Consider the following 27,914-nt stretch of genomic DNA (forward strand, 5'->3'; position numbering starts at 1 on the left):
CAGATGCTGATTCTGTCAACTAACAACTCTGAGCACCTCTCTTCTGATGTCTATCAAGAAAGGCACTACAGGGAGCTTAACCTAGCAGAGAAGACTGAAATGCATAAAACTAAGCTGAACAAGCAGAGGAACAGGCTGAGGGATGTAGAGGTAAGGGCAATCATGGGTTTTCTTGGTAAATACATTCTCAGCCTGAGGGAAGTAGGGAAGATGTGGGGAAAAGTACTCTGCAAACGTGAACATGTCATGTTGCCAAATTTGCTATGAACTCCCAGAGTCTCTTAAAGTCAGTAGCTAAATGACTTACTGTACACGTGCACAGAAGTTACCTTTCAAAGTAAAAGAGGTTCATTATCCTCTGAAGACTGGAAATGAGAACCCCCTGGAGAATAAGCAAGGTCTAGTGGAAATAATCCTACGTTCTTCACACACAAAGGAGAAGTCTTGACTTCCCTGAGCATAACACAACTGGGGAAGAAGTTGTCTAGGCTTCTCCATTCCTGTACTTCTTTTACTAATAGGATTATCTAGCTACCTTTGTCAGAGTTAAGATAGCTAGACTTTTTTTTTCTAGAAAAGCTAGACTTTTCTAAACTAGTTATAGAAATCCCCTCCCTTCAATAGTCATGCTGATATTAGAGATGAGAAATACTGAATATATGCCCAAAAGCGTAACCTAAGTTAAGATGCAAAGCCTACTTCTCTGGAGATTTCTAACAAATAATCCTGTTCAAAAGAATAAACCAGAGACCTATCCCTGGGTCTCCGACTGATACTCAATGGATACAAACATTTTTCTAAATCTAGTCACAAAGGAGATGCTTTTTAAAACTGAAGTAAAACTCTAAATTTAAAATCAACACTTGGAAGACTTTCAGACTTTTTGGATAATCTGTTGAAAGTGCAGGAGAAAATGTGTGTTTCCAGTGGAAAATCATACATTGTCTAGGACATCCCTCTGATTCTGATTATATAGCAGTTATTTTACAAGTCTGGAAGTTGTAGATAACTGAGAGCAATGCAAACTGATCTTAATCTATAAACATATAAAGTCTGCCATGTCCAGTAAAGGTTCAAATGACCTCCCTCTCCACTATGGAAGAAACTAGTTCTGCCTCCATTTGCATACTTATTTTAATATTCCTGGTCTGTAAACGTATCTGTTCTTTGGACTTCTCCTTTGAACACTGTAAGTAAAATAAAGTGGGTATTCATTTCCTAACTGTATGAGTGTCATGATTTTACCTTTTTTGGGAAATTATCTTTTAACAAAAGCTAAATTCTCAAATTTAACAAAAGCTAAGTTCTCAGTCCCCTAACCTCCCCCACCAAAAAATGCCTGGGAATATAAAATCTTGCAAATAATTACAAAGGGTTCAGGACATCCTGAAGGCCAGTCATATATGGGATCCATATTCCTCAGATCAATAATGCCTTCCCTAAAATGAATCATAGAAGTAGCCTTAATATGACAAACTATCCTATTATATATAAAGCTATTATATCCTATTATATCCTATTATATATATTATCCTATTATATATATAGCAATTATATCCTATTGTATATATCCTATTATATATAAAGCAAACAACATTTTTGAGAACAAAATAGAAACACTGGATATATCCATCACTTACAATTCTTCAGGAAAAGCCTCATGAGTATAATAAAAAGGAATGAAGTTCTGATCCATGCTACAACATAGATGAACCTTGAAAACATCATGCTAAGAGAAAAAAGTCAATTATAAAACACCACGTAGTATTTATATGATTCATTTATAGGAAATGTTCTGAATAAGGAAATCTATAGACGAAAAGTAGTTTGCTGGTTGCCTAGGAGTAGGAGACGGGGAGGAAGTGACTACTAATGAGTAAGGGGTTTCTTCTGAAACTGTTCTAAATTGTAGCGACAGCTGTACAACTCTGTGAATACACTAAAAACCACTGGATTGTATACTTTGAAGAAAAAAAAGCATTATGACTCAGCAATTCCATTTATGCTCACCAAATGTTCTCTTAGCTAAGACCAACCACCTAAGATTGTTTGGATTCAAAGACTTCCTTTAAAAAAGTCTTTCTGGAAAAAAAGTTTCCATATGGCCAAAGATAGCAGAAACTTTGCAATTCCAGAAACAGAGATTAAAGCTTTGGACTCCAAATGAAAGCAACCCTAAGTATCTTAAAAATAATGTAGAAGTTTGTAGAGTAATTATGGGTAAACTAGACAAAAAGGGTCATTATTGTCCAGAGGTATAGTTTTTAAGAATCTATAAACAAAATTACTAACTGCTAAAATGACGAAACTTTTTCAAAACACTTTTTGTGTTTTTTTCATGAACACATACTCCAGCCACTACCCAGGATATCTGAAAAGGACCGACACCTCTGAGTATTGTCCTGAACTGACACCTCATCACGACTCCTGTGAATTCTTTGAGAGTCGTGTTAATAGTGTTTTACAGGCCACTGTGGTGTCCTAGAAAGTCTGGATAGTGTCAAAGGCTTCTACTCTAGTTTTAGCTCTCACTTAGAAACTGTGTGACCTTTGGCACTTATTGAACCTCTGTGCAACTGGATTTCGCTCATCTGCAAACAAAACTAGATGCCATTGTTATAGTTCAACAAAAAAAATCACAAGAAAAAAACAATTCACAGGGTTGTTGTGAATATTAAATGCAGCAAGGTAATGAGCAAATGACTGCAGATAATAAACACTTCACAAATTATTTGATGAATCTGAATTCTCTGATAAACATTTTCCTTTCCTTTTCAATTAGCAGCAAGGAAAAGTGACCTTTGCAATGTTCCAGGCAAAGCCACAAAGGTAGAGCTGCGAGAGGCTTTAAGTAGTTTGATTTCCATGCCTGTGCTGTATTTTACTACAGATGATGGTAATAAATGCAGGTAAATAGTGAGCTGCTCCTCAATTTTGTAAGACAGATGTTAAACCAACTCAGCTTTCCACAATCTAATTCAATCAGAAGGTTGCAAGTGTCCCCTTACCTACTAACAGAACAGGATTAAACCGGTTACCTACTTATGTTTACAGATCATAAACCTGATTTCAGTCATCCAGATAGACTATTGTTGATTGCTGCAGGCATGACTCATGCGAAAGCATCTGAAACCTTAAGCTTATCAAAAAGGGCTGGGTAATATAGTCTAATCCTAGGCTTTCTTCCACCCTGGCTGCAATACATCTCAACAAGGAGCAAGTCCACCATGGCATTCTCATATTTGTCCTCAATTCCTCCCCATCAGAATTTGAAACAATTATCAATTTCCCTCAACTGTCTCAAAGACTCAGCACCATTAAGACTGGAACTCAAGGCAGGATTAATGTATTCCTTTTTAGCCTCATCTACCAAAATGCAGTTCAAAGGAGTGAACTCAAATGCCTCTCAGGAAAAGTCTCCAAAAAGAAGGTCTTCCCACTACTGAGCACAAGGCGTAAATATACCACAACTACTTAGGTTCCAAAGAGTTCCAGAGGATTATGTTTTCAGCCTTGGAATTAACTGCTACAAACGGTGTTTTACAAATCTAAACTCTGCTCTTAACAGAGCCCTTTTAATACTCAAAAAGAACCAAGGTTTTTTTTTCCATCAAATGGTTATTAATAGTTATAGACTAGGTAAACGAGAATGCAAAGAAAAGGGCATTTCACATTTTAGAAGTACCTACACTACTTCAGGAAAGAGTTCTTAAAGCTCCCTCCACTGTGCAGGTAACAAAATGTTAAAACTTGTTGCCCAAAGCTAAATCCAAAAGTTATATACTAAGAAAACCCTATAGGAGTATAAACTGGTACAACCACTTTAGAAACCTGTTTGGCAGTATACCTCATGACCCAACAATTGTATTTACGTTTACTAAAAGACATGTTCAAGAATGTAGCAATGTCATTCATAACAGCCAAAAACTAGAAACATAAATGTTCATCAACTACAGAATGAATAAATTTTGATATTTTATATACCATAAAACTACACAGCAATAATTCTTAAAAATATTGCTACATCAGACCATGGCTGAAACTCACAGATACAATCAACATTCAGAACAAAAGACATTCACAAAAGAAAATATATTGTATGCTTCCATTTATATAAAGCTGAAAAATAAGCAAAACTACAGTGAGAAGAATGACAGCCTTTGGTGGGTATCAACTGGGAGGGATATGAGGAGCTTTCTGGGATGCTGGACATTTTTCACATCTTGATCTGGGCAATGAGTACGTGTATCCATATACAAATATTCATTGGCCTGTACAATTAAGATTTGTGCCCTTTACTGTACACAAATTATCCCTCCAAAAAGAAAATTCCACACTTTTTTTTTAAAATTTAAAAGTGCTTTGTTCACTTCGTAGGATAACAGGACATGTAAATAACAATGTGCCAGGAGAACAGGCTAGGACGAGTGCTCTGCGGTTTCTGCCTATACAACAGGCAAGTCATTCATTCATCAAACACTTATAGTTTGCCTATCTCATGACAAAAAGCTCATATAGCTATGTTATATTAAGTCAAAAAGCATTATTAGATAAAAATCACAACTCACTAGATAAGATGTAACAATTTTAGGTCTGGATGCACCTAGTAATAAAATATCAAGTTATGTACAATAAAATCTAATAGAACTACAAGAAGAAATAACGGAAACAGTCCAAATATCCATCATCAGTGGAATGGCTAAATAAATTGTAGTAATCATATAATGAAATGCTATATAACAATGAAAATGAATGAACTAAACTATAAACTACATGCAACAACATGGATGAATCTCGCAAATACTGGGCAATATAGGAAAATCACCAAAAATACATATAAATCGTTCACTGCAATCCCTATCAAATTACCAATGGTATATTTTTCACAGAACTAGGACAAAAAATTTTAAATTTGTATGGAAACACAAAAGACCCCAAATATCCAAAACAACCTTGAGAAAGAAGAATGGAGCTGGAGGAATCACACTCCCTGACTTCGGACTATACTACAAAGCTACAGTAATCAAAACAGTATGGTGCCGGCACAAAAACAGACATACAGATCAATGGAACAGGATAGAAAGCCCAGAAATAAACCCACACACTTATGGTCAATCTACAACAAAGAAGGGAAGAATATACAACGGAGAAAAAATAGTCTCTTCAACACATGATGCTGGGAAAACTGGACAGCCACATGTAAAAAATTGAGATTAGAACATTCTTTAACACCATATATAAAAACAAACTCTAAAAGGATTAAAGACCTAAATGTAAGACCGGATACTATAAAACTCCTAGAGGAAAACATAGGCAGAACACTTTCTGACATAAATCGCAGCATTATTTTTTTTGGACCTCTCTCCTAGAGAAATGGAAATAAAAACAAAAATAAACAAATGGGACCTAATTAAACTTAAAAGCTTTTGCACAGCAAAGGAAACCATAAAATGAAAAGACAGCCTATGGACTGGGAGAAAATATCTGCAAACAATGCTACCGACAAGGGATTAATTTCCAAAATACACAAACAGCTCATGCAGCTTAATATCAGAGAAAGAACCAACCCAATTAAAAAATGGCAGAAGACCTAAACAGACATTTCTCCAAAAAAGACACACAGATGGCCAACAGACACATGAAAAGATGCTCAATATCACTAATTATTAAAGAGATGAAAATCAAAACTACAATGAGGTATCAGCTCTCACCAGTCAGAATGGCCATCATTAAAAAGTCTACAAATAGGGGCTTCCCTGGTGGCACAGTGGTTGAGAGTCCGCCTGCCAATGCAGGGGACACGGGTTCGTGCCCCGGTCCGGGAAGATCCCACATGCCGCTGAGTGGCTGGGCCCGTGAGCCACGGCCGCTGAGCCTGTGCGTCCGGAGCCTGTGCTCCGCAGCGGGAGAGGCCACAACAGCGAGAGGCCCATGTACAGCAAAAGAAAAAAAAAAGTCTACAAATAATAAATGCTGGAGAGAGTGTAGAGAAAAGGGAACCCTCCTACACTACTGGTGGGAATGTAAACTGGTGCAGCCACTATGGAGAAGAGTATAGAAGTTCCTTAAAAAACTAAAAATAGAGTTACCATATGATCCTGCCATCCCACTTCTGGGCATACATCCCTAGAAAATTCTAATTCAAAAAGATACATGCACCCCAATGTTCACAGCAGCACTATTTACAACAGCCAAGACATGGAAGCAACCTAGCTATCCAGCAACAGATGAATGGATAAAGAAGATGTGGTACATATATACAATGGAATACTACTCAACCATAAAAAAGAATGCAATAATGCCATTTGCAGCAACATGGAGGCACCCAGAGATGATCACATTAAGTGAAGTAAGGAAAAGACAAATATCATATGAAATCACTTATAAGTGGAATCTAAAAAAATCATACAAATGAACTTATCTACAAAACAGAAATAGACTCACAGACATAGAGAACAAACTAACAGTTACCAAAGGGGATAGTGGAGGGGCAGGAGGGGGGATAAATTTGGAGTTTGGGATTAACATATACACACTACTATATATAAAATAAACAACAAGGCCCTACTATATAGCACTATATTTATTATCTTGTAATAACCGATAATGGACAAGAATCTGAAAAAGAATATAGATAGACACATATATATCTATATATATAACCAAATCACTTTGCTCTACACCAGAAACAAACACAACATTGTAAATTAACTATACTTCAATTTTTTTTAAAGGTTAAAAAAATACATATAAATCCATTTGTGTCAAGTTGAAAACAAACAAAATTAAAATTCAGGATGTAGAACTAGGTGGTAACACAATTTTTTTTCTTAAACAGCAAGGGAATAACTATCCCCAAAATCAGGATAGTAGAGTGATATCAGTAGAGAAAAGGGAAGGAGATGTAACCAGGGTGGGGCACATGGGGTTGGTGGTGAACGCTCTATTTCTTAACCTGGGTGGTAGGTATATTATTGTTTTCTTCATTGTTATTCTTTAAAATGAGGATATGTGCTTTATACACTCTTCTGTATGTACAATAAATTAAGAATGCAGGCAAGCTCTTTTCCTTCCCATTTCCTCTTCCCGCTGAATGAAACGTGAACCTGACAGCTCAAGCTCAAAGCAGTTATCCTGACCTGGAGAGGATGCACTGAGCAGTGGAACCTCCTCAAAGACCTAGGAATGGCAGTATCAGCACCAACTGTTGACTCTGGATTTCTCTTACTTTAGAAAAATTTATTTCTACTTTTTAGAAATCTCTATTTCTGTAGATTTTTCTCTTATATTCAGCCAAACCTAATCCTGATACATTCAGTGATTTGGACAAACAAAAACTTTCTAACATTTAAAGCTGTCCAACAATGGAAAGGACTCCCTGAGAAACTATACCGCACCCACTCCTGGCCAGGCATTGTGGAAGGAATTCCCACATGGGAAGGGAAGTGGCACTGCAAGATTTCTAAAGGCCCTTCTGGCAATTAAGATTCTAAGGCTACTACGGGAACAAACTAGCTCTGAAGCTGTGGCAACTCTGCCTCTGAACCTATCCTTCTGTTATCAGCAAGAACATTCCTTTTCTATAACGTTCCACGACCTACATTCTTCAAGACTGCTCCAACACTATCTTCTCACTTGTACATTTCAAAACTAACTTGACCTTGACTTCAGTATACTCCTCTACCGAACCTTCCTCAACTCTGTTATGTGCTTCATGGGGCTGTCCTATAAATTAAATCACCCAGGTTCCTGTAACCTCTGGTTTCCAGTTGGGTTTGACCAATGAAAAGCTCCAGTAGACCAGAGGGTGGGAAAAGAAAACATGTGAGGTGTTTATTCCCCTTGATTCCCTTGCTGCTAGGCCACTGGTTGGAAGTGGTTGCATTCCCAGAGGTTACCTTCTCTTTCCGCTAAGCTCTCTCAAGTTCCAGAAATTACTCCCTCTCTTGCTCCGTCAGGCCTAAGGGCGCTAATTGCTCTTAGCCCTGAAGTGTTTCACCAACCCCTGTTGGTGTTCCTTAACTCTGGGCAATCACACTGCTGGACTGCACCAGGAGATAACTGACAGACCCAACAAACTACTTGCAGCCTGCACTGTTCCGTCACCCCTGATGGCTCCCATCTCCCCTTACCCCATAGCATTGTTTTTCTCTCAGTAATTGCATTCTGTATGCTTCCACATATGGACTGATTCACTACAAATCAGTTCCCTATGGAAAAGTCTTAATCCCAGGCTGATTCCCATTTCTGCCACCAATGCGTACAAACTACATGTAATACTAGATTGGGCAATGCCTAATTAAGAGGTAAATGTTACTAAAACTTCCTGACACACAGACTGCAAAGCCAAGCCAAAGACTGGGATTTGGGGTTTATCTATTTTTAACTTTCCTTTCCTTTAGACCAAAAGCTGGAGAAATTATCATACTTGTTATTATATTTTGCTTTATTTACAAGAATGGAACAAGGCCAAAAACAGTGCTCATCCTACAATGGCCACTCAAATTGTCAACAAAAATTGAAATGTCCTACCAGTTCCAATGAATCCTCCCTTTCTTACAGACAAGCCTACAAGTAAGACACCAGATTCAAATAATAGAAATGAGCTTTTAGTGTCAATCTTTCAGTTTATTGGTTAAATCCCATTTGAGAGTCATAAAGAAAGCATCCCTGAAAAAGATTCAAGGGTCAAAGATAAAGCTCTAATATCTGGAAAGATGTGATTTTTGCACCTGAAAAACAAAACTGAGACAGGCTTACCGTTTCCAAATCAACAGTGCTGCAGAAATGTTGCAAAAGACAGCACTTCTTAGGACTTCTACTGTGCTTCAGAATATCATGCTGCACACTCTCCAATATATATTCCAAAGTAGCAGAGCTTGATCCATGGGCAAAACAACCCAAGTATCACTGTAACAGACCCATTAAACTCTAAGAAAAGACCTACTGCCCCATCCACATGAATGCCAGGGCTGCACAGATACTGTTACTTATGTTAAGGAACCTAGAGCAGGGTTTCTCAACCTGGGCGCTTCTGACATTTCGGGCCAGGTAGTTCTAGGTTGTGAGGGACTACACTGCAGAGTAGGGCAATCAGTTGCATCTCTGACCTCTAGCACTCCTCCAGTATGACAATCAAAAGTATCTCTACACACTGCCAAACGTCCGGGGAATGGGGGTTGGGGCAAAAACTGCCCCTGGCTGAGAACCTCGACCCTAGATCAACTTTTATCACTCACACCCCACCCAGCACTACCACAGTGCATACGGTAACTCTGAGTCATCCATCTGGATAGTCTATGGGAGTAGACTTAGCTTCATAAAGTACCTTTTTTTTTTTGTTAAAGCTAGGAGTATTTGGCAACTCGCAAAGCGATACAGACCCCTAGCACTAGGAAGGAAGAGAAGATGATGAAAAGAATGGTTGCTAAAGTGGAGAAAGACTGCTAAAAAATTTCCAGACTTGAATTCCCTCTGAAAGCATCACAATTCTCAGATGAATGAATACACTCACTCACTTTATTCTCTCTGAGACGTTACGTGGAAATATCACAGTCCGTGGCATAAATGAACAAATGGAAATAGGCAGGCAAAACCCTTTAATCAAATGAGGACAAAGCACTGAGGGCTGACAGCCCAAGAACCTTTGTCTGGAATCCAAAGTTTGTCATATATGGACTCCAGTCCATCTTCAAGTTTTATTGCCATAGCATACTGTCCACAAAAGTGGCTTTCTACCCTATCAGACCTAACGTCCCCTTCTGTAACAAATATTTTGTAATGCTCTTTATTCTGAAATGAAATTCAAAGATTATAACATTATACCCATAGACATAACTTTTAAAATTTCAATATAGCGCCCCAACTGCAATGTAAGGGAAGAAAAACAAGAAGATTTGTATAATAAAACGTATGTTCCGACAAGACGAGACTGCAAGACAAAAGCATCCCCACCACTCTTCCGAAGTGTCCCCTAGAGGGCAGAGCTATCCCACTCCTGCTCCACACAAACCTGCTCTCAGCAGTCACACAGTTCAGCAACCTCCATCCCTTTCGATGAATATGACACAGAGGCAGCATCACAAATAGGTAAGAAAGAGGGCTTTGGGGCTTCCCTGGTGACGCAGTGGTTAAGAATCTGCCTGCTAATGCAGGGGACACGGGTTCGAGCCCTGGTCCGGGAAGATCCCACATGCCACGGAGCAACTAAGCCCGTGTGCCACAACTACTGAGCCTGCGCTCTACAGCCCATGAGCCACAACTACTGAGCCCACGAGCCACAACTACTCAGCCCGTGTGCCACAACTACTGAGGCCCACGCGCCTAGAGCCCGTGCTCTGCAACGAGAAGCCACTACAATGAGAAGCCCGCGCACTGCAACGAAGAGTAGCCCCCGCTCGCTGCAACTAGAGGAAGCCCACGCGCAGCAACGAAGACCCAACGCAGTCAAAAAAAAAAAAAAAGAGGGCTTTGAAGTCAAACCAGCTGTGGCTAAAACACAGCTCCGCAACTTCACTGCTATGGTACCCTCTAAGCCTAGTTTCTCACCTATAAAAAGAGAATGCCAGCATATTTTTCAGAGTTTTTGGGAAAATTAAATGAGCATGTAGAATATCTATTTCTGCACCCAACACATAATATGTGCTCAATAAATGTTAGCTATCAGACCTAAAGTATTATTCCTGAATCCATCTCATATTATGTCTTAGCTTATGCCATCTTACTCTCCCAGGAGAAAGTATGGATGACTGGATATTCATTTAGCAGAGATAGTCTAAAAAGGATTCAGGTACAATATAAGAAAGAAGTTGCATCATATGACTTGTAAGGTTGTTTCTAATTCTGAGATTCCACCATATGCTGCCCTACACTGAAGTTATCTTCTATTAACTGGGGTCCTTTTTTCCCAGTTAGAGGACCAAGAACATGTCTAATGCATCACACTGTACAAAGCAGCTACGGAGAAACACCTTGAACTCAGATCATGACAGTTTAGGGTCCCCCTTGAAAGCCCAGGCCTGGTCATTGGTTCTTTACCATTTAGCACAGGACAGTCAAAGAAAGAACTTTTCCAGAGAGAGCACCTCAAGCAACATGTACAGTGTCTTCAGAGAGTGATGATTCAAGGGCCAGCTGTTATCTGTATGAATTTATTCCTTACACCAAGGAGCAAAGCAACACCCCTAAACATCTAGATTTTCAAACAAGGAAGTGAAAACTAGTGGTGACAGCTAGAGAAATACTTCAAACTGATTCCAGAGTTAATATTCTGAATAAAAGCACTCACTGCTCAGGCTGTTAAAGGGAGCCCACAGGCCCAAGAAGTAATAAGCACATGGCTGGGCATGCAGTTATATCCTACTGACATACAGGAATCTTAATTTACATACACATACTGCTTCATAAAACAGAAAACAGAAGTTGCCAATTATTGCAAATCATTCTGCAAGGTGCTAACAGTGGTTATTTCTGAGTAGTGGAACTATCAGGGGTTGCTTCCTTTTGCTTATTAATAGTTTCCAATTCTTCTAACACATTGCTCTCGTAATGAGAATTCAAAATTACACAACACAATTTATTATCTACTGACAATCCATGAAATCTGGGGCAAAAAAAACTATTTTAGGTGAACTCTTCATCTGAACCTGTGGATAAACCAAGTATTGATCTATGTCTCTAAAAATCATCTTTGTTCCCCACCTCAAACCAGAACCAATCACAACTTTGTTGCCCTCTTAATCTCTCCTGCAGACCTTACAGGTTTTGACACTACAGGACATCAGCACTGGATATTAAAAAAAACCTCACTATTAGTTTTCACCAATTTCCCAGTGACAGCTACCAACTACCAATTGTAAAGAGAGGGAAAGGAAATGTTTTAAATCAATGTGTTTTTTGCACAAAAAGATATCAGATTCAAAGAAGTAACTTATTCAAAACTAAACGCAGACACTTCTACATCGCTATTTGAAAACCACGGGCTCCTCACAGTAACAAGCCTCTATGAAAAAAATAAAAATCAATAAAGAGCCTCCATGGAATCATGAATGTCCCAAGAATAAAACGTCATTTTGGTAAACACTCATTTGGCAATTGTATCTTCCCTGCTCAGGGAAAAAACAGCACAGAAAGATCTCAAGAGGAGAGGGGGAAAAAACAGCCTTTACCAAAACAGGCATACTCCTCAGCACAGCAGAAGAAAGTAAATTCAAACCAGCTCAATTCAGCAATTAAGCAATTCACCATATACGAAGCACCATGACAGGTGTTTATCATCTCTAAACAAATAAGACAAGATATCTGCCTTCCAGGGAATCAAAACTCTAGTCTGGGAAACAAACACTTATAAACTAATATACGGCAGATCCAGACAAAATTTAATAGAAGTTTGAAAACTGTTCTGGTAGTATAAGAAAGGAGAGATTAAAATCAACTGCAAGAATTTTGAAAATGATTCTTCATATTCATTATATATATATATATATACACACATACACTTAAATCAGTCACTTATCCATCTTAATCATTGAACCCAAAATAAAAGGTGGCAGAAACTCTCAGCTACCAAAAGCAAGCATCAGAGGTGAAATCTACACACTCATCCTTCGGACTAAAAATAAAACGTAAACGACAAGTGACTTACAACAAGGAGAATAGATGCAAAAAGGACTCACCAACATCAGAAGGTCCGTACTCGGCATCTTCCTCTTCCAGGCGTCCTTTCAGTGCCTCCCCTCTGCAAAAGGGAATCACGTTTGTTTACTTCTAACGCTTTAAACGCTCCCGTCGGCCCGCCGAGATTCGCCAGAGCTGCAGAGAAAGGGTTCTATCCCTCCTTTAAGAGCTCAGATTTCACTCCTAGCTTTCACACTCCACCCCAGCACCCCAAACCAGCGAATCAGAATCCTGCTGGCACTCTGCTTCCCTCCCACAGCTGCCCAAACGCTTCCAGAGCCACCCTCCCACAAAGCAATCCCCCCAGGTAGCTACCGGGGGAAACGCCCAGCCTGCAGTGGACCAGGGCCTGAAGGCCCGGAGCCCCGCCCATTCAAACTAACCCGGCCAAGGAGCGGACGCTACAGGCAGTCCAGTCCCAGGGTCCAGCCTCCGGTGGACTCCCTTTAGAAACAGGTAGGCCTCGTTCTTGACTTCATCCCTCCCTCCCCACAACCCTCTCCTCGCCTGCGAAGGACCAGCAAACCTGCCCACCCCAAGACCACTCCTACCCCGCCAGCGAGTGGAGTTTCGGACCCCGCTCCTTCTCGGCCCTGGCGCCCTCCCCCACCCACTCGCGAACCCTGCACTCACTCAGACCTCAGGTGGTCGGCGCCCCTTCCCTCAGCCCGAACCCGAGCCCGCCCCAAGCTGCTAGCCCCTCGGTCCGGCCTGGCCCTTCCTCCTCTCCTCACCCCTCCGCAACAGGACCCCTCCTCAACAGGACCCCCCGCAGTCCAGACACTCCTCCCTCTCCCCGGCCAGGACCCGCCTCCCATTCAGTCCCGACTCTCCCCTATCCCAAGCCGGAGCCCTCCTCCCCAGCCCGGACCCTCCTCCTTCCTCCGGGTTCGCCGCGGCCCCGTCCACCTCCTCAGCCGGGAGCAGCTTCTGCGCTCCTTCCCTCGGACACTGTCTCGCCGGCCCTGCTCCTCTTCACCGCGAAACCGACTCGCGGGCCGCTGGGCGAAAGCTCCCCAGGCGGCGTCTACTGCTACCGCTGCTGCCGCCGCCGCCGCCGAGATTAGAGATCCGGCCGCCGGTGGCCCCGCCCCTCCCCGCCCCGTCCGGAAACGGCTCCCACGGTGCCCGCCCCCTTCCCCAGCCCTGGCGTGCGCGGCTCCGCCGCCGGTCACGCGCACGCCCCGGCCTGGGCGGCAGGCCCACTGTCCCCTCCGGGCCCCACGGCGCGTGCGCGCCGCCTGCTGGCCTGGCGGGGGCGGCGCCCGGGCCTTCCGAGAAGGTGGAACGCGCCCGCCCCAGAGGGTACCCAGCTTCTTCAGTCTCCGATTTTAAAAACCAACTTGCTGGTCACTTTTGACCACTTGGAGCCCCTGAGAGAGTCAGCCTGCAGAGCACTGTGCAAACTGATCCATAACAACGACTCAAGATGGGTCTCCAGAGAGGCCTTTGCGATTTTGAGTGACTCAGAGATTTGCTCCTTGTCTCCTTCCTGGAGACTTCCATCGAGGTCAACGATGCCTGAAGAAAAGCGACAGGAAAACGCCCTTATTGGAAATATTATCCCCATCCTCCCCTCTCCCCACAAAAATGGATAACAGTGACTATAGTTGTTGGGCAAAAATGCTACCAATACTACTTTATTTTCGTGAGCAATGATGGGAGTCATCTGATATTCAAGTGAGAGCACCCACCAGGATCACAGAGGTCACCCTTCATTTCCAGAAGAACTAACTCTTAAGTCAGTTTCATGACTTGCCCATGTTGTCGTGGCACTAATTCAGCAGAAGCAGAAGACAGTGTAGTTACTTGTAACTGATCGGTGATCTGCATACAGTATTTTTTTCCAACAAATTATTTAAATGACACCTACATGGCATCTTGAAATCTTAATAAAAATGACACTTATGAGTGTACCCAATTCCATCCCTTTGCAAAATGTCATGACACTAATTTGGGGTGTCATCACTACCATCATTACCCTCATCTAGTGCTCTTAGGATGGAAGTCCTTGTTATCACATCTGCCCTTCTCTGCACAGCCCCTTTAGCACTTCCCAGCCAGAATGGTCAAGACTATGAAAGAGTCAAACAGGTTATCTCTGGGCTTCATTGCCCTCAGCCCTACCCATCAGAAGTCCCAGACATGTCTACTATCCAGAGCTCCTGAACCAGGCACTAACACCCCCATACCCTTAGTCCTCTTGCTGTTCCCCAGCAGACATGCATCCTCAGTGTTGAAGGGTCAGAAAATGTCCTGGGCTTCCTGCCAATGCCTACTCATCAAGAGTAAATTTGGGATTCCAGCTATGTCCTCCCCAGCCCTCATCCCCAACCCCTCTGCTTTACTTCTTCTCAGATCCTAGGATCTGCTCTCCCTAGCCTCCTTAACTGCCACCTCTCATCCTTTAATCTAGAATTTCTGTGGAGCTGACTGAAGGGCAAGGTCCACGTCTGACTGCTCCCTAAACCTGTTACAACTTCTCTGCTCCTCACACTGCACAGTAGGGGGTCTGTTCATCCTTCCCAGATGAATAAATTCAACCATATTGTCTAAACTTTATTGTTATGGACTGAAGGTTTCCCCCTCCCAAATTCATAGGTTGAAGCCCTAACCCCCAATGTGATGGCAGGGCCTCTGGAAGGCAGTTAGGTTTCAATGAGGTAATGAGGGTGGAGCCCTGTAATAGGATTCATGTCCTTGCAAGAAGACCAGGCAGAGCATGCTCCCTCTCTCTCTCCCCCTCCCTCCCTCTCTCTCTCCTCTCTCCTCTCTCTCCTCTCTCTCTCTCTCTCTCTTTCTCTCCCTCTCTCTCTCTCTCTCCTCTCTCTGTCTCTCTCTCCTCTCTCTCTGTCTCTCTCCTCTCTCTCTCCTCTCTCTCTCTCTCTCCTCTCTCTCTCTCTCCCTCTCCTCTCTCTCTTCTCTCTCTCTCTCTTGCTCTCGCTCTCTTCTCTCTCTCTCTCCTCTCTCTCTCTTCTCTCTCTCTCTCTCTTCTCTCTCTCTCTCCTCTCTCTTCTCTGTCTCTCTCCCCTCTCTCTCTCTCTCTCTCCTCTCTCTCTCTCTTCTCTCTATCTCTCTCTCTCTCTCTCTCTCTCTCTCTTCTCTCTCCTCTCTCCTCTCTCTCTCTCTCTCCATACACAAAGAAGAGGTCATGCAGGCACACAGTGAAATGGTAGCCATTTGCAAGCCAGGAAGAGGACCTCACCAAAACCCAAATTTGCCAGCACCTTGACCTTGGACTTCCCAGCCTGCAGAACTGTGATAAATAAATGTCTATGGCCACTCAGTATGTGGTATTATGCTATAGTAGCCTAAGCTAAGATACTTACTTTGCCAAGACCTATGCTAAGGCAACTTTACATCCAAGGCCATATTTATGTCCTAACTTGCCCAGATCAGGTGACTCTCATCATCTCTCAACTTGTCAACAAGGACATTAAGGCCCAGAGAAGGTAAATGGTCATCCCAAAGACACACAGGAGAATGGAGTAGAGTTTGGATGGGAAGTGAAGTCTTCAGATTTTGTAGGAAGGACCTAAGATATGTTTGTTAATGAATTGGAATCAAAGAACGTTAGAGCTAGAGGGGACTTCAACTATTTGCAGTTCAACCCCATAATACATGCATGAAGAAACAAAGGCGGGGAAAGGAACATGACTCCTGGCAGTTCCTGGCGGAGTCCAAGGGCCCTGGATGAGGGTGTGTGCGGGGAGGGGGACAGGGGCCGAGACTTCTGGCACACTGTTCCTGTCCCCACACTCCCTCTGACTGCAGCTTAACATCAGGGATGACAAGAGAAGCATCAAGTAGAAAACGACCAGAGGTAAAAGATGCATGAGGATTAAGAAAGAAAACTTCAGCCTTCACAGGGGGAATCACAAAATGGAGCAAAGCCCCCACTGACTATCGGACTCACATGTCCTAGCACTCTATTGGTGAGCCCTTGGGAGAAAGCAAGAGAGCAGAGAGCAAAGGGGATATAAATGAGAGAGAATTACAGTTCAGAGAGAAAAGAGATGTGCCAAAGCAGGAGTGATGGCTAAGGAGGGGACAAACGTCCACCTCTTTCCCCTCTCCCCCCAGATGCTTGCACAGTAGGGGCTTCAGAAGTTCTACAAAGGAGGGGCTCAGAGGGCTGGTGGGAGGCAGAGGTGGGGTGCTGGGGCTCCTATACTCGCGGCGTGGTCTCCCAGTGAGCGGCCCTGGCATCACCTGGGAGATGATTAGAAATGCAGTTTCCTGGAGCCCCACTCCAGACCTACCAAATCTCGATCTACATTTTAACAAGATCCGCAGGTGAGATATATGCGCAATAAAACTTGAGAAGCAATTCCCTCAACACCCTGCTTGCAGAGAAAGCACGGTGTTCTTTTTAAGATTGTGCATTTGTTTGGGACGGTTTAAGGAGGTTGATGAAATGTATGAGGGTGAAGAGGAGAACAAATGCTCCCCAAATTGGCCTTTAGCACCATCATGGTGCCTTCCAGGATAAAAAAAAAGATTGGGAGGGATTAGAAAGGCCTGTGGGGGACGAGGGAGAACTGAAATACCTGCTGATGACAGAGGGCTGGGGATGGCAGGGGGCAGAATGTGGAGGAAGACAGTCTGGACTTTTTTCCCCATGTGGCTTCTTTGAAAGTAATCCACGCTGGCAAATCTGGTTCTGCTTACAATGGCAGCTAGCCATGGCCAAGTCAGTGACACCCCTCCCTCTAGACACAAGCACACAGTCCCTGCTCTAAAAAGCATGAACGTGCTATCATGCCTCCATTCCTGACCCTGACGCCGCCACCCCCAACCCACCCAACTGGGACTTTCCATGGAAGCTCAGCTTAGGACAGGGCTGCGGGAAGATCTCAGGGCAGCTGCAGCTTCTAAACCACCCCTGGAAAGGAATGGCCCACAGGAAAGCCCCCTGCAGGACATCTGGTCATGGAGCCTAAAACTCCCTGCCCAAGGAGGGACAGGAAACCACCCAACAGCAGCAGGCTGGGATGATCATGACAGAACCGGCCACTGGGGAAAAGGGTGCTAAGAGCTGCCCAGGGCAGGGAGCATGTGCCCAGAGGTTGCCACACTGGGATAAAGAGCAAGGTGCGGTGGATCACTGAGCTACATGTCCCAGGTGCCAATTCAGCCAAAAGTCAGAGTGGCCAGGCCAGATCCTGAGAAACAAGTTACTTCCCAAGGAAGCCCACCTTTCCTGAGGAAGCCCCCTGTTGCTAACCAGGCTACACAATCACTCCTAGCAAAGCATCAAAACCAGAGAGTGACTGCTTATCAAAAACCAAATAAATACAAACTTCCTTGGGCAGAAGGAAACCAGCTGGGCCTGCGATGACAGAACATCTTTGAAGGCAGACGAGCCTCTACCCAGAGATCACTGTGTGGGCTCAGGTGAGTGGGTTTAACTGAGCCTGGGCTTCCTTGGTTGAAAAACAAAGGTTAATAGCATCTACCCTGGGACTGTGAGGGCGGGCAGGTATGTGTACCCAGCACAGGGCCCGATCCACAGTAGGCATTCAAGAACTATTAGTGTAACCTCCTCCATCATCTGCATGATGGAGTTCAGGTAAGATGCCAATCTAGGCTCTGTGACCTGCTGAAGCAAGCCCAGCTCTCTCTCATCTCATTGCTCTAGGTCTGGCTCAATCCCCATCAGGACCTGATCCTGACAGTTGATTAGCCTTTCCAACGTGCCCCTTGCCCCATTGAGTGCACCCTAGGCCTTTTCAAGGCTTACCCAAGAGCTACAGATCTATCATATTCCTGCAGATTTTTGGTGTTTGTAGATCAGTAAGACCCAAACCAACTAAACCCAACACCCCTTGTTTATGGGAGTTACAAAATATACGTCGTAAACAGGGGTGAGTACCTACCTACATAGCAATATAGTGTCCTAACTTTAAAACTGAAAGCCATCAGAAAAAAATCCTACGTGAAGTTAGCAGATGCGTGAACTTATGATGGATACGTATGCATTGAAGAGAAGATAATATTTAATATTGTTGTCATTTTTTCCTTTATATTTGCCATTTTGAAATAAGGCTAAATTAGTATTTTTATACAACTACACACAATTGTTCTGAATGGGAAAGCTACAAATGCAGTCCAGTACAGAGGTGTTGTCTTGTTGACTCTAGTGCTATGTGAGCAGCATTACCATGGGTGATGTGATTTTCCAAAATGATGGATTAAGAGTTGATAAAGTTCCAAACAAAATGAAGGATAACCTACCTGCAACTTTCAATATGGTAGATGTGCTCCGGGAAGAGTGTACGATAAAACCATGTTTTTAAAGAAATCCACTTTTTCTTGTATGAAAGTGAAACTGAGGTCTTGGCCCATGTGACTATGAACTGGTTTTTCTCCTACATGATTGTTCTGGCAGGATGTTAAAAAAAAAAAATCTGTAGGACTCAGGACAGTTCTTCACTGTGAGGGACTGCCTTCGCAATGTCTGCATTATAAGACATCTAGCATCCATCACCATTACCAAATGACAGCAGAACGACCCCCATCACTGTGACAACCAAAACTTTTTAAAATTTTGGGATTCCCCCTAGGGAGCCAAACTGTCCCACTGAGGACTGAAAACAGGAATGCACGCTAACACAAGCCTCATGTTAATATCTACAGCTGAATATCTGTCAAGTTAGGAGGGACTCAAGCGTCATCCGGCCCATCCTTCCCTTCTAGCAGGCACATCAGAACCTCCAAGGAGTTTTTCCAAATCCCCATGTCAGGGCTTTCCTACATTCCCTGGTGAATGAAGGGTGGGGCCCAAACATCTGTATTTTGAACATCCCCAGATAAAAGTTGCTAAATTCTATCCATTCTCATCAATTTCTATGCCTTGGTCCCACAGCTAGTGGAAACTGAACCTAGAATTCTGCTCTAGAAGCCCAGGCCCATAAAACATGATGATACTTATAGGTTCTCGTGCTGGCTTTGAGACTCACATGCTGTGTGGCTTTGGATTCACCCTTTACCCTCTCTGGGTCTCAATTTCCTGAGCTCAGAATTGGATAGAGAGGGGAAGCTGCTCTCCAACTCTTTCAGTTTAGAATTCTCTATGCCCTACTTGGCTTGCACTTCCCAGAAGCCTCTGTTTAGAAACTCTACCTCTCTGTGCTCAGGGTCCCAGGAGGGGCCCTTGATCACAGAGTTATTTGGTTGGAGAGGGTGTCTTCCCTGGTCCTGCGCTGAGGATGCGTGGTGTGGCCAGAATGCCCTGGGAGGCCAGTGCCTTCTCCCTCTCCCTCCCCTTCAGTGTTGACACAGATGGGATGCAATGAAGAGTAATATAAGTCCTGTGTAAACAGAGGACCAGGGGGCCAATTAGTAACCTTGACCCATGGTTACTCCTTGCCTGGCCCTGCAGAACCGGTTTCCAGGACTGACTCACTCAGAGGAGCTGGGCTTCGGGCAGCTGGGCGGGCAGCAGCTATATCCGGAGCTCAGGGTCAGGGTAGAAGGAGAGGGCGTCCATCTCTGCAAGCAGATGGAAAAGATTTTATGTCTTACAAAAGTAAAGAAATTTTCCCCAGTTTTTTTGTTTGTTTGTTTGTTTGTTTTTTAAACTAAGGGCAGTTGTTCTCCATGCTCCATGCTCGGGGGAATGGACCGAGGCGGAGGGATCAAGGACAGCGTGAGCTGAGAGGGCAGGCTGAGCAGCAGTTAACCAGGCAGAGAGATGCAGGAAGAGTGTTCCAGCTGAGGAAACTGTATATGCCGAGGCCCAGAGGTGGGCTCAGGAAGGCCAGCGAGCCTGGCAAGAGTTAGGGGGAGGGGAGGGAGAGGCAGGTCAGTAGGGACAGATGTGTGGTGCAGGTGTACAAATGCACATGCCTTCAGGGGCCCAAGCAGGTAATGGGAGAGTTACCATTTGGGAATGTAGACCTCAGGCTCGTTCATTCATCCATTCAACTATTTAATGTTAGGTTGCAGCATCCTGGGTGGGGGAATGAATCACTGAGCAAAACAAAGATCTCTGCGTCATGCAACTTACATTCTAGTGGAAGGAGACAGACAAATAAACAGAATAACTAACTATATGGCAAGTTGGAAGGTGCCAAGGGCTATGGAAAAAGACGCAAAGCCCAGTATGGGAAATAGAAAGTGTGGGGCATAGAGCAGGATGTCATGGGTGCCACAGTTTTAAGTAGAATGGCAGGCAAACGCAACATGTGATGACTCTTCATCCTTAGTTAGCAACAGGAAACAGCAAGCCAGCATAATTTCTGGACAAAAAGAGCACAAAAATATTGTAGGACCATGTTGTGTTCTTGTTGCAATTTGCATAATCTGTCTTGTGACCATGATGTAACTTGCTGAATCAACCCCTCTTTGTTAATTCCATCTTTCTCTCCCAAGAGAGAGAAAAGAAATTCATAGTTGCATAGTGATTGTCAAGTGATCTAAAAGGTCATAAAGAAGAATATGACTAAGGAACTCCCAGAACTTTGGGCAACTTACTCAATTGTTTTGAAGTTTTGTTTTTTCATCAGAATATACTATATGTACAGACCAGTCCACAAATCAAAGAGTAGAGCTTGATGAATACTCATGGCGTGAACATCAGTGTTCAGCACCCCTATCATGAAACAGAGTATGGCCAATTCAATTGTTTTTAAACAAATGCAACTGAGAACTAGATGGAGATGGTAAGTGTCCTGAGACCTCAGGGCCCTGTAGGATATAGTATTTCTAACTTTATCGAAAGAGCAGTAAGCAACCATTGAGGTCCTTTTAATCAAGGAGCTGACCGTATCACATTTGTTTTTTAAAACAATTCCTCCGCATAGTATAGAGAATGGCCGGAAGTCCAAATGGCAGACTAGGTACAGGCTTTTGCTTTCATCTCAGCAAAGAGTGAAGACAGTTGGCTCTAGGATAGAACAAGGGCGTGAGCTTAGAAGATGGACTCTTGGAAAGTGAGATAAACAGAGTAAAAGGAGCTTCCCAGAACTACAGTCCACCCTGTGCCCTGACCAGCAGGCTGCCATGTGTGACCAAGCTAGCAGCCCCAGGGGAAAAGTCACATTCATAGCTCAAGACAAACTAACCCATGTCTAGTGGGCTATATCTTTAACCTGTTAGAGCAGGATTGAGGTACCTCTCCCTTAACCACGGGATTCTTTCTGACCTGATCATTTCCCACAAAACAGAGTTGGTTGTAGCAGTAACCAATAGAGTGGTTACATTCATGCTGAGGCTACTTCTATCTACCCTAGTGTTGTGGGCTGAATTATGTCCCCCAACAATTCATATGTTGAAGTCCTAACTCTCAGTACAGTACCTCAGAATGGGACATTCTTTGGAAGAGGGTCATTGCAGATGTAATTAGTCAAGATGAGGTCACACTAGAGTGAGGTGGGCCCCTAATCCAATATAACTGGTGTCCTTTAAAAAGGGCAGATGTAGACACGTACATGCACACAGAGAGAATGCCACGCGGAGATAAAGGCAGAGATGGGAACTATGCTTTTTCAAGTCAAAGAACACCAAGGACTGCTAGCAAACCACCAGACTGGGGCAGAGGCATCGGGCAGGTTCTGTCTCACGGCCCTTAGAAGGAACCGGTCCTGCGACACCCTGATCTCAGATTTCTAGTCTTCAGAACAGTGAGACAATAAACGTCTGCTGTTCAAGCTACCCTGTTTATGGTCCTCTGTTACAGCAGTCCTAGCAAATTAATACACCTAGATTCTCAAACTAGCCCCACACTTCGATAGGTTGACAAAGGAGGAATGGGAAGGGCAGGGTGACACGACCACTCCTAGTTGCCTTACATTCCCTCTGAGCGTCCAACTGTTGGAGCAGCGACTGGGGTCGGGAAGCCTCCAGAAGCCCTGGGGTCCACCGCTGACTGGCTTCATGGTGGGCAAAAGCAGCCTGAAGCTCGTCCTTGTGGATGTGCTTGAGGGGCCTGCTACACTCAGTTTTGGGGTGCAAAGAAACACCTGCCGCTTAGGGACAGGTATTGCAGGGGGCACTGCAAAGGAATCCACCCATTCAGACATTTCAAATACCCACTCTTACTATCCACTTCTCATGTAATTCATGTACTCCAAATGTTTAAACCATTTCCACTGGCTGCCCAGTCAAACATCTAACTCAACACTGCCTTGTTATTGCATCATCTTAGACTCAATTAAAAACTCGTTTTGGTCAAATATCCTTACCAGTCCCTCCAATACACAAATCATTTCAGTCCTTTAAAGCAAGTCGTTTATCGCTATAGGCCTGCTTCTGATCCTGGCTACATCCCCCCCGGGGAAGTCTTACAAAGTCTCTGGTTGACAGCAAAAGGTCCTGAGGGGATTGCTCAATGTTGTCTCTGGAAACAACCTCACAACTATAAAAACAAGTCAAAACCAAGCCTTAGTGGCAGAGAATCAGTTACAGAAAATACATGAACCAGGGTCAGCAGAGATTGCCCGGGCCACACCCCAGGCTGTTTGGAAAGCACTTACCTGATGTCTTCCATAAATGACAATCCGTAGCAATAACCATCTACCAATGGATGTACGGATCTGCCTGTGAACTAGATCATATCTGGAGAGGATGCCCTCCAAGGGAAGGCACCACACAAGGCCCAGTTAATTGAATGTTCTTCTTGAACTTGGTCCACAAGGCCCCTTATGATCAGCCCCTGCCTCTCTCTACCTTCATCTCCCCCATCTCTACCTCACCCTCAGACTTTATACCCCAGGCATCGTTAGAGTAGCTATGTAATTAATCATCCAGTCTGGGACACTTTTGAGACTGAGGACGTAACTAATAAGTTTTCTGGGACTGCAGGCATAATAACCTGGGCTGTGTCGCGCCATCTGGGATTTCTGGTTTCCCTAGTCATGTGGAATTACTTAGAGTCGCATAACGTGCCATGGGCTCTTACAGAGTTGTCATCACAAAGAGGGCCGAGGCCTGATTTATGTGACCATAAGAATGAATCAAGAATATTGACTGGAAGCTTCACAGAGATATATTTTAGTTCAGTATTAAGAAGAACTTTCTAGCCAACAGGACTACACAGAAAATGAACAGGCAACCTTTGGCAGTAGAGAGCTCCCTGTCACTAGAGCTGTTTTGTTGACAAATACTAGCATACAGTGGGTAGGACTTCTGAGGCGAGGACTCAGGCATGTAAGGGGTGAATACGAAGAATAACTACCTTAGACTCTGTTTCATCTATTCATTCATTCAATGAATATTTATTGGGCATGAGGCATTGCACCAGGAGTTTGATGAATTAGTACAAAACAAATATACCCATGTAACCACCATGCAGAACAAGGCCCTATGCTTGGTGATAAACAAGACAGATGTGGCCTCTAACCTCTTGGAGCTGACCGGCTTGCAGAAGAGATACATGAGATTGTAAGAATTATTGGGTATTCAAAGAGAGTATGAGGGGAGAACTTGGGATGGGAGTCAAAGAAGGGACATGTAAGTCGAAAAGGGATGAATGTAGGAAACTTGTCTGGTTCCATGATCTTGGATCTTTCTGGAGAGCTCAGACTTATTCTCTCTTCTCTGATGCCTGCTCTTCCACGTTGGGTAACCTTCCTGAGTGCTGACTTAGACCAGTCTATAGCTGCCAGCTCCAGAGCTGTGAGTCCTGTTCAGATGACACGTTACCAGGTAACTGACCATTCTAGGGGAGACAGGAGAGGTGGAGGAGCCATGTGGGGTCGTTAGTCACGCCTCTTTCTTTCCTCCTTTATTCTCTAAAAGATCATCAGAAGGCTAGTCACACAGACTTCAGGACAACAGAGGCACAGGCAATGCCATGGCAGGTAAACCCCAAGAGCCTGGCAGAGACTCAACTTTCAGAGCAGCCAGCTCTCATCAAAGCACCCAGTGATACTGGCCACAATCCAAAATCTCATGTATGAAGCAGAAGAGACAACAGGTGAGATAAAGGGCGTGTGATCACAGGATTTTCTCCTGTACATTGATGGGAAATAATACCAGGATAATACAGCATATAAATAAGTAATAGGGATGTATGGTACAACATGATAAATATAATACACGCTGCTGAATGTTATATATGAAAATTGTGAAGAAAGTAAATCCTAAGGGTTCTCATCACAAGGAAAAAATATGTTTTTTCTATTTCTTGTATTTTGTATCTATATGAGATGATGGATGTTCACTAAACTTATTGTGATAATCATTTCATGATGTATGTATATCAAATCATTATGTTGTACACCTTAAACTTGTACTGTGCTGTATGTCAATCATATCTCAAAAAAACTGGTAGGAAAAATAATCAGTTAAAAAAAAACAAAATCCCATCAAAAATTTTTGTAGATGCAGATAAATTATTCTAAAATTTGTATGGAAAGGCAAAGGAACTAGAAGAGTAAGGACAACCTTAAAAAATAAAGCTGGAAATCTGCAATATTGTGAATTAGCATAAGAAATATGTATCCATTTAGTCTTCGTCTTCATTCCTAGCTCCTAAAACCCTTGGAATTTCCTAAGTGATGAGACAGCTAAAGGTGTCTTTTGTTATTCATAACTGGCTCTTTCAGTCACACACCTGACTTTCTGTTACTGAGGTAATATTTGGTTGCCAGGGGAACCTTTCAGCCCTAACCCCCTGACCTGGGGCTGGTGGTGGACTCAATCGCCAATGGTCAATGATTTAATCAACCACCCTTACCTACTGAAGCCTCCATAAAACCCCAGAAGGATGGTGTTTGAAGAGCTTCCAGGTTGGTGAGAGGTCCACATGTTGGGAGTGGCACACCCCAGTTCCAAAGGGACAGATGCTCCTGTACACGGGATCTTGCCCTAGGTACCTCTCCATCTGGCTGTTCATCTGTATCCTTTATAATAACCCTTTACAATAAACTGTAAACATAGGTAAATATTTACCTGAGCTTTGTGAGCCATTGTAGCAAACTTTCAAACCTGAGGAGGGGATCGTGAGAACCCTAATTTAACACTGGTCAGTCAGAAATACAGATGACACAAAGCGAGAGAGAGGCATAGACATATATACACTACCAAACGTAAGGTAGATAGCTAGTGCGAAGCAGCCGCCTAGCACAGGGATATCAGCTCGGTGCTTTGTGACCGCCTGGAGGGGTGGGATAGGGAGGGTGGGAGGAAGGGAGACGGAAGAGGGAAGAGGTGTGGGAACATATGTATATGAATAACTGATTCACTCTATAAAGCAGAAACTAACACACCATTGTAAAGCAATTATACCCCAATAAAGATGTAAAAAAAAAAAAAATACAGATGACAACTTGGACTTGCGACTGGTGTTGTTACCAACAAGGGCTCATGTGCCTGCGGCCACAGAAAGCCAAATTCTGACAGCAGGTGTTGGCAGCAAAGTAAGGGTTTTATTGCATCACGCCCAGCAAGGGAGTGGGAGACAGGTCTCATGTCCACTCCATTTGGTCTTTGAGTGAGGGATGTTTTGAAGGGTAAGAACGAAGAGGCTGGGATTAATCATCATCAGGCGACATTTCTGTGACATTCAGGTTCCGGGGCTCAGGATGTCAGTGATTTTGGATTCTCTGGCCAGGTGGTCCATGGTTCAAGGGCCTGTTATCTCACCTTGCCCTGGAGAAACAATCTGGGTTTGTTCGTTAATGATGATATCTATAGTAGCAACCTGAGTACATTAACGATGTTATCATGTTATCAACAACAGCAATTTTAGTCATCTGACCCTGGTCGATGAGTGTTCAGTTAGCACAGGATTGAGGTCAGAGGGAACAAGAAAGGGAATAAAGTTTTGGATTGAGAGATTAATCATCAACTCAGTAAGGGAACTTAGTTTTAGCGGGACACTCAGTTTCAGTGTCTGAAATGGGGGCAGCCTGTGGGACTGGGCCCTTAACCTGTGGGGTCTGATGCTGTCTTCAGGCAGACAATGTCAGAATTAAGTTAAACTTGTAGGACACCCAGTTGGTTCCTGCTGAAATGGGGAAATGCTCGGTGTGGGACAAACCCCATACATCTGGTGTCAGAAGTATTGAGAATGGAGGAAAAAAACAGTTTTCTCCAATGAAGTTTTATACCGCTAGATATCAAGATGTATTTAAAACTACAGTTACTAAGAGAATGTAGTATTGGCAGAATGCTAGACCCATAGTGCGCTTGAAAAGAACGAGTCCAGAGACAGACCCACACGTATATGGACACTTGAATTTTGATAAAGGTGATACCAGAGAGAAGCAAGTCAAAGACAGTGTTTTTTAAAATGGTGCTGGTCAAAGAGAGATTTGTAGGGGAAAAAATATGGCTCTTGACGCCTATCTTACACCTTACACAAAAACCAATTCCAGGCTGATCATAGCTCTAAATGTGAAAAGTAAGATAGTAAACTTTCTAGAAAATAATATGAAAAATATCTTCATAACTTTGGGTAGGCAAAGATCTCTTAAGCAGGACACAAACACCATTCATCACTAAGGACAAAATTCATCAACTGGGCTAAGTTAAAATTAGAAATTTCTCTCCATCAAAAGACTGCATTTTGGGGCTTCCCTGGTGGCGCAGTGGTTGAGAGTCCGCCTGCCGATGCAGGGGACGCGGGTTCGTGCCCCGGTCCGGGAGGATCCCGCATGCCGCGGAGCGGCTGGGCCCGTGAGCCATGGCCGCTGAGCCTGCGCGTCCGGAGCCTGTGCTCCGCAACGGGAGGGGCCACAGCAGTGAGAGACCCGCGTACCGCAAAACAAAAAAAAGGATTAGCACAGTGCCTGGCACATAAGAAGTATTCCATAAAATTTTATAGTGCTTCTCTTATAACTGACGCATCCCAGCAGGAGGACTGTACTTCAAACCATTTACAGGCAGACAGAATCTCTCTCCTCTTTTTGATGCTCCGTAAAGAGCAGTCAGAAGGGTCTCCTCTCAATTCTCTCATAAACCTTATAAACCAGTGTTGAGGGCATTCCATACGGTACCCCCTTCAATCCCAAAGCGGCAAGGTACACGGAGGCCCGGTGTTCAGTTTTAAACAACACAGTGGGAGGGGTAAGAGGTGCAAGGGGAGGATGAGTGGGTTTTATTCTCGGCTGAGTCAGGTCACATTGTGGGAAATCCCCCAGGTGAGCTGAAAGCAGCACAGCGGGGCTGGCAGGAGGGGAGAAAGCTCTCTCTCCTTTCAAATCCAGTCTTATTTGTCATAGTAGCCATCAGGATTCCCAGAAGCATGCAAGAGCGGGGCTTTCAGAATGGTTTCAAAGGGGTCACCTCAT

General features: G+C 43.7%; 1 protein-coding gene across 4 annotated transcripts in view; it reads right to left on the reverse strand.

The window, feature by feature from the left end:
- Window positions 1-23,509, reverse strand: part of SGPL1 (sphingosine-1-phosphate lyase 1) — a 64,758-nt gene extending 41,249 nt beyond the window's left edge. Inside the window, exons 1-3 of one of the 4 annotated variants that reach the window (XM_067710658.1) lie at window positions 23,154-23,509; window positions 20,084-20,169; window positions 12,675-12,736 (exon numbers count right to left, since the gene is read on the reverse strand). In XM_067710658.1, coding sequence (XP_067566759.1) covers window positions 12,675-12,701 — 27 coding nt within the window. In that variant the 5' untranslated portion in view covers window positions 12,702-12,736; window positions 20,084-20,169; window positions 23,154-23,509. Of the gene's footprint in view, window positions 1-12,674; window positions 12,737-13,308; window positions 13,332-13,409; window positions 13,470-13,584; window positions 13,760-20,083; window positions 20,170-23,153 lie in introns of those variants that run through there. The other 3 variants (XM_067710657.1, XM_067710659.1, XM_067710660.1) reach the window with 3 other exon arrangements.
- Window positions 23,510-27,914: the final 4,405 nt, after the last annotated feature.

This window comes from Pseudorca crassidens, chromosome 16, assembly GCF_039906515.1.
Source record: "Pseudorca crassidens isolate mPseCra1 chromosome 16, mPseCra1.hap1, whole genome shotgun sequence".
Taxonomy (NCBI): domain Eukaryota; kingdom Metazoa; phylum Chordata; class Mammalia; order Artiodactyla; family Delphinidae; genus Pseudorca; species Pseudorca crassidens.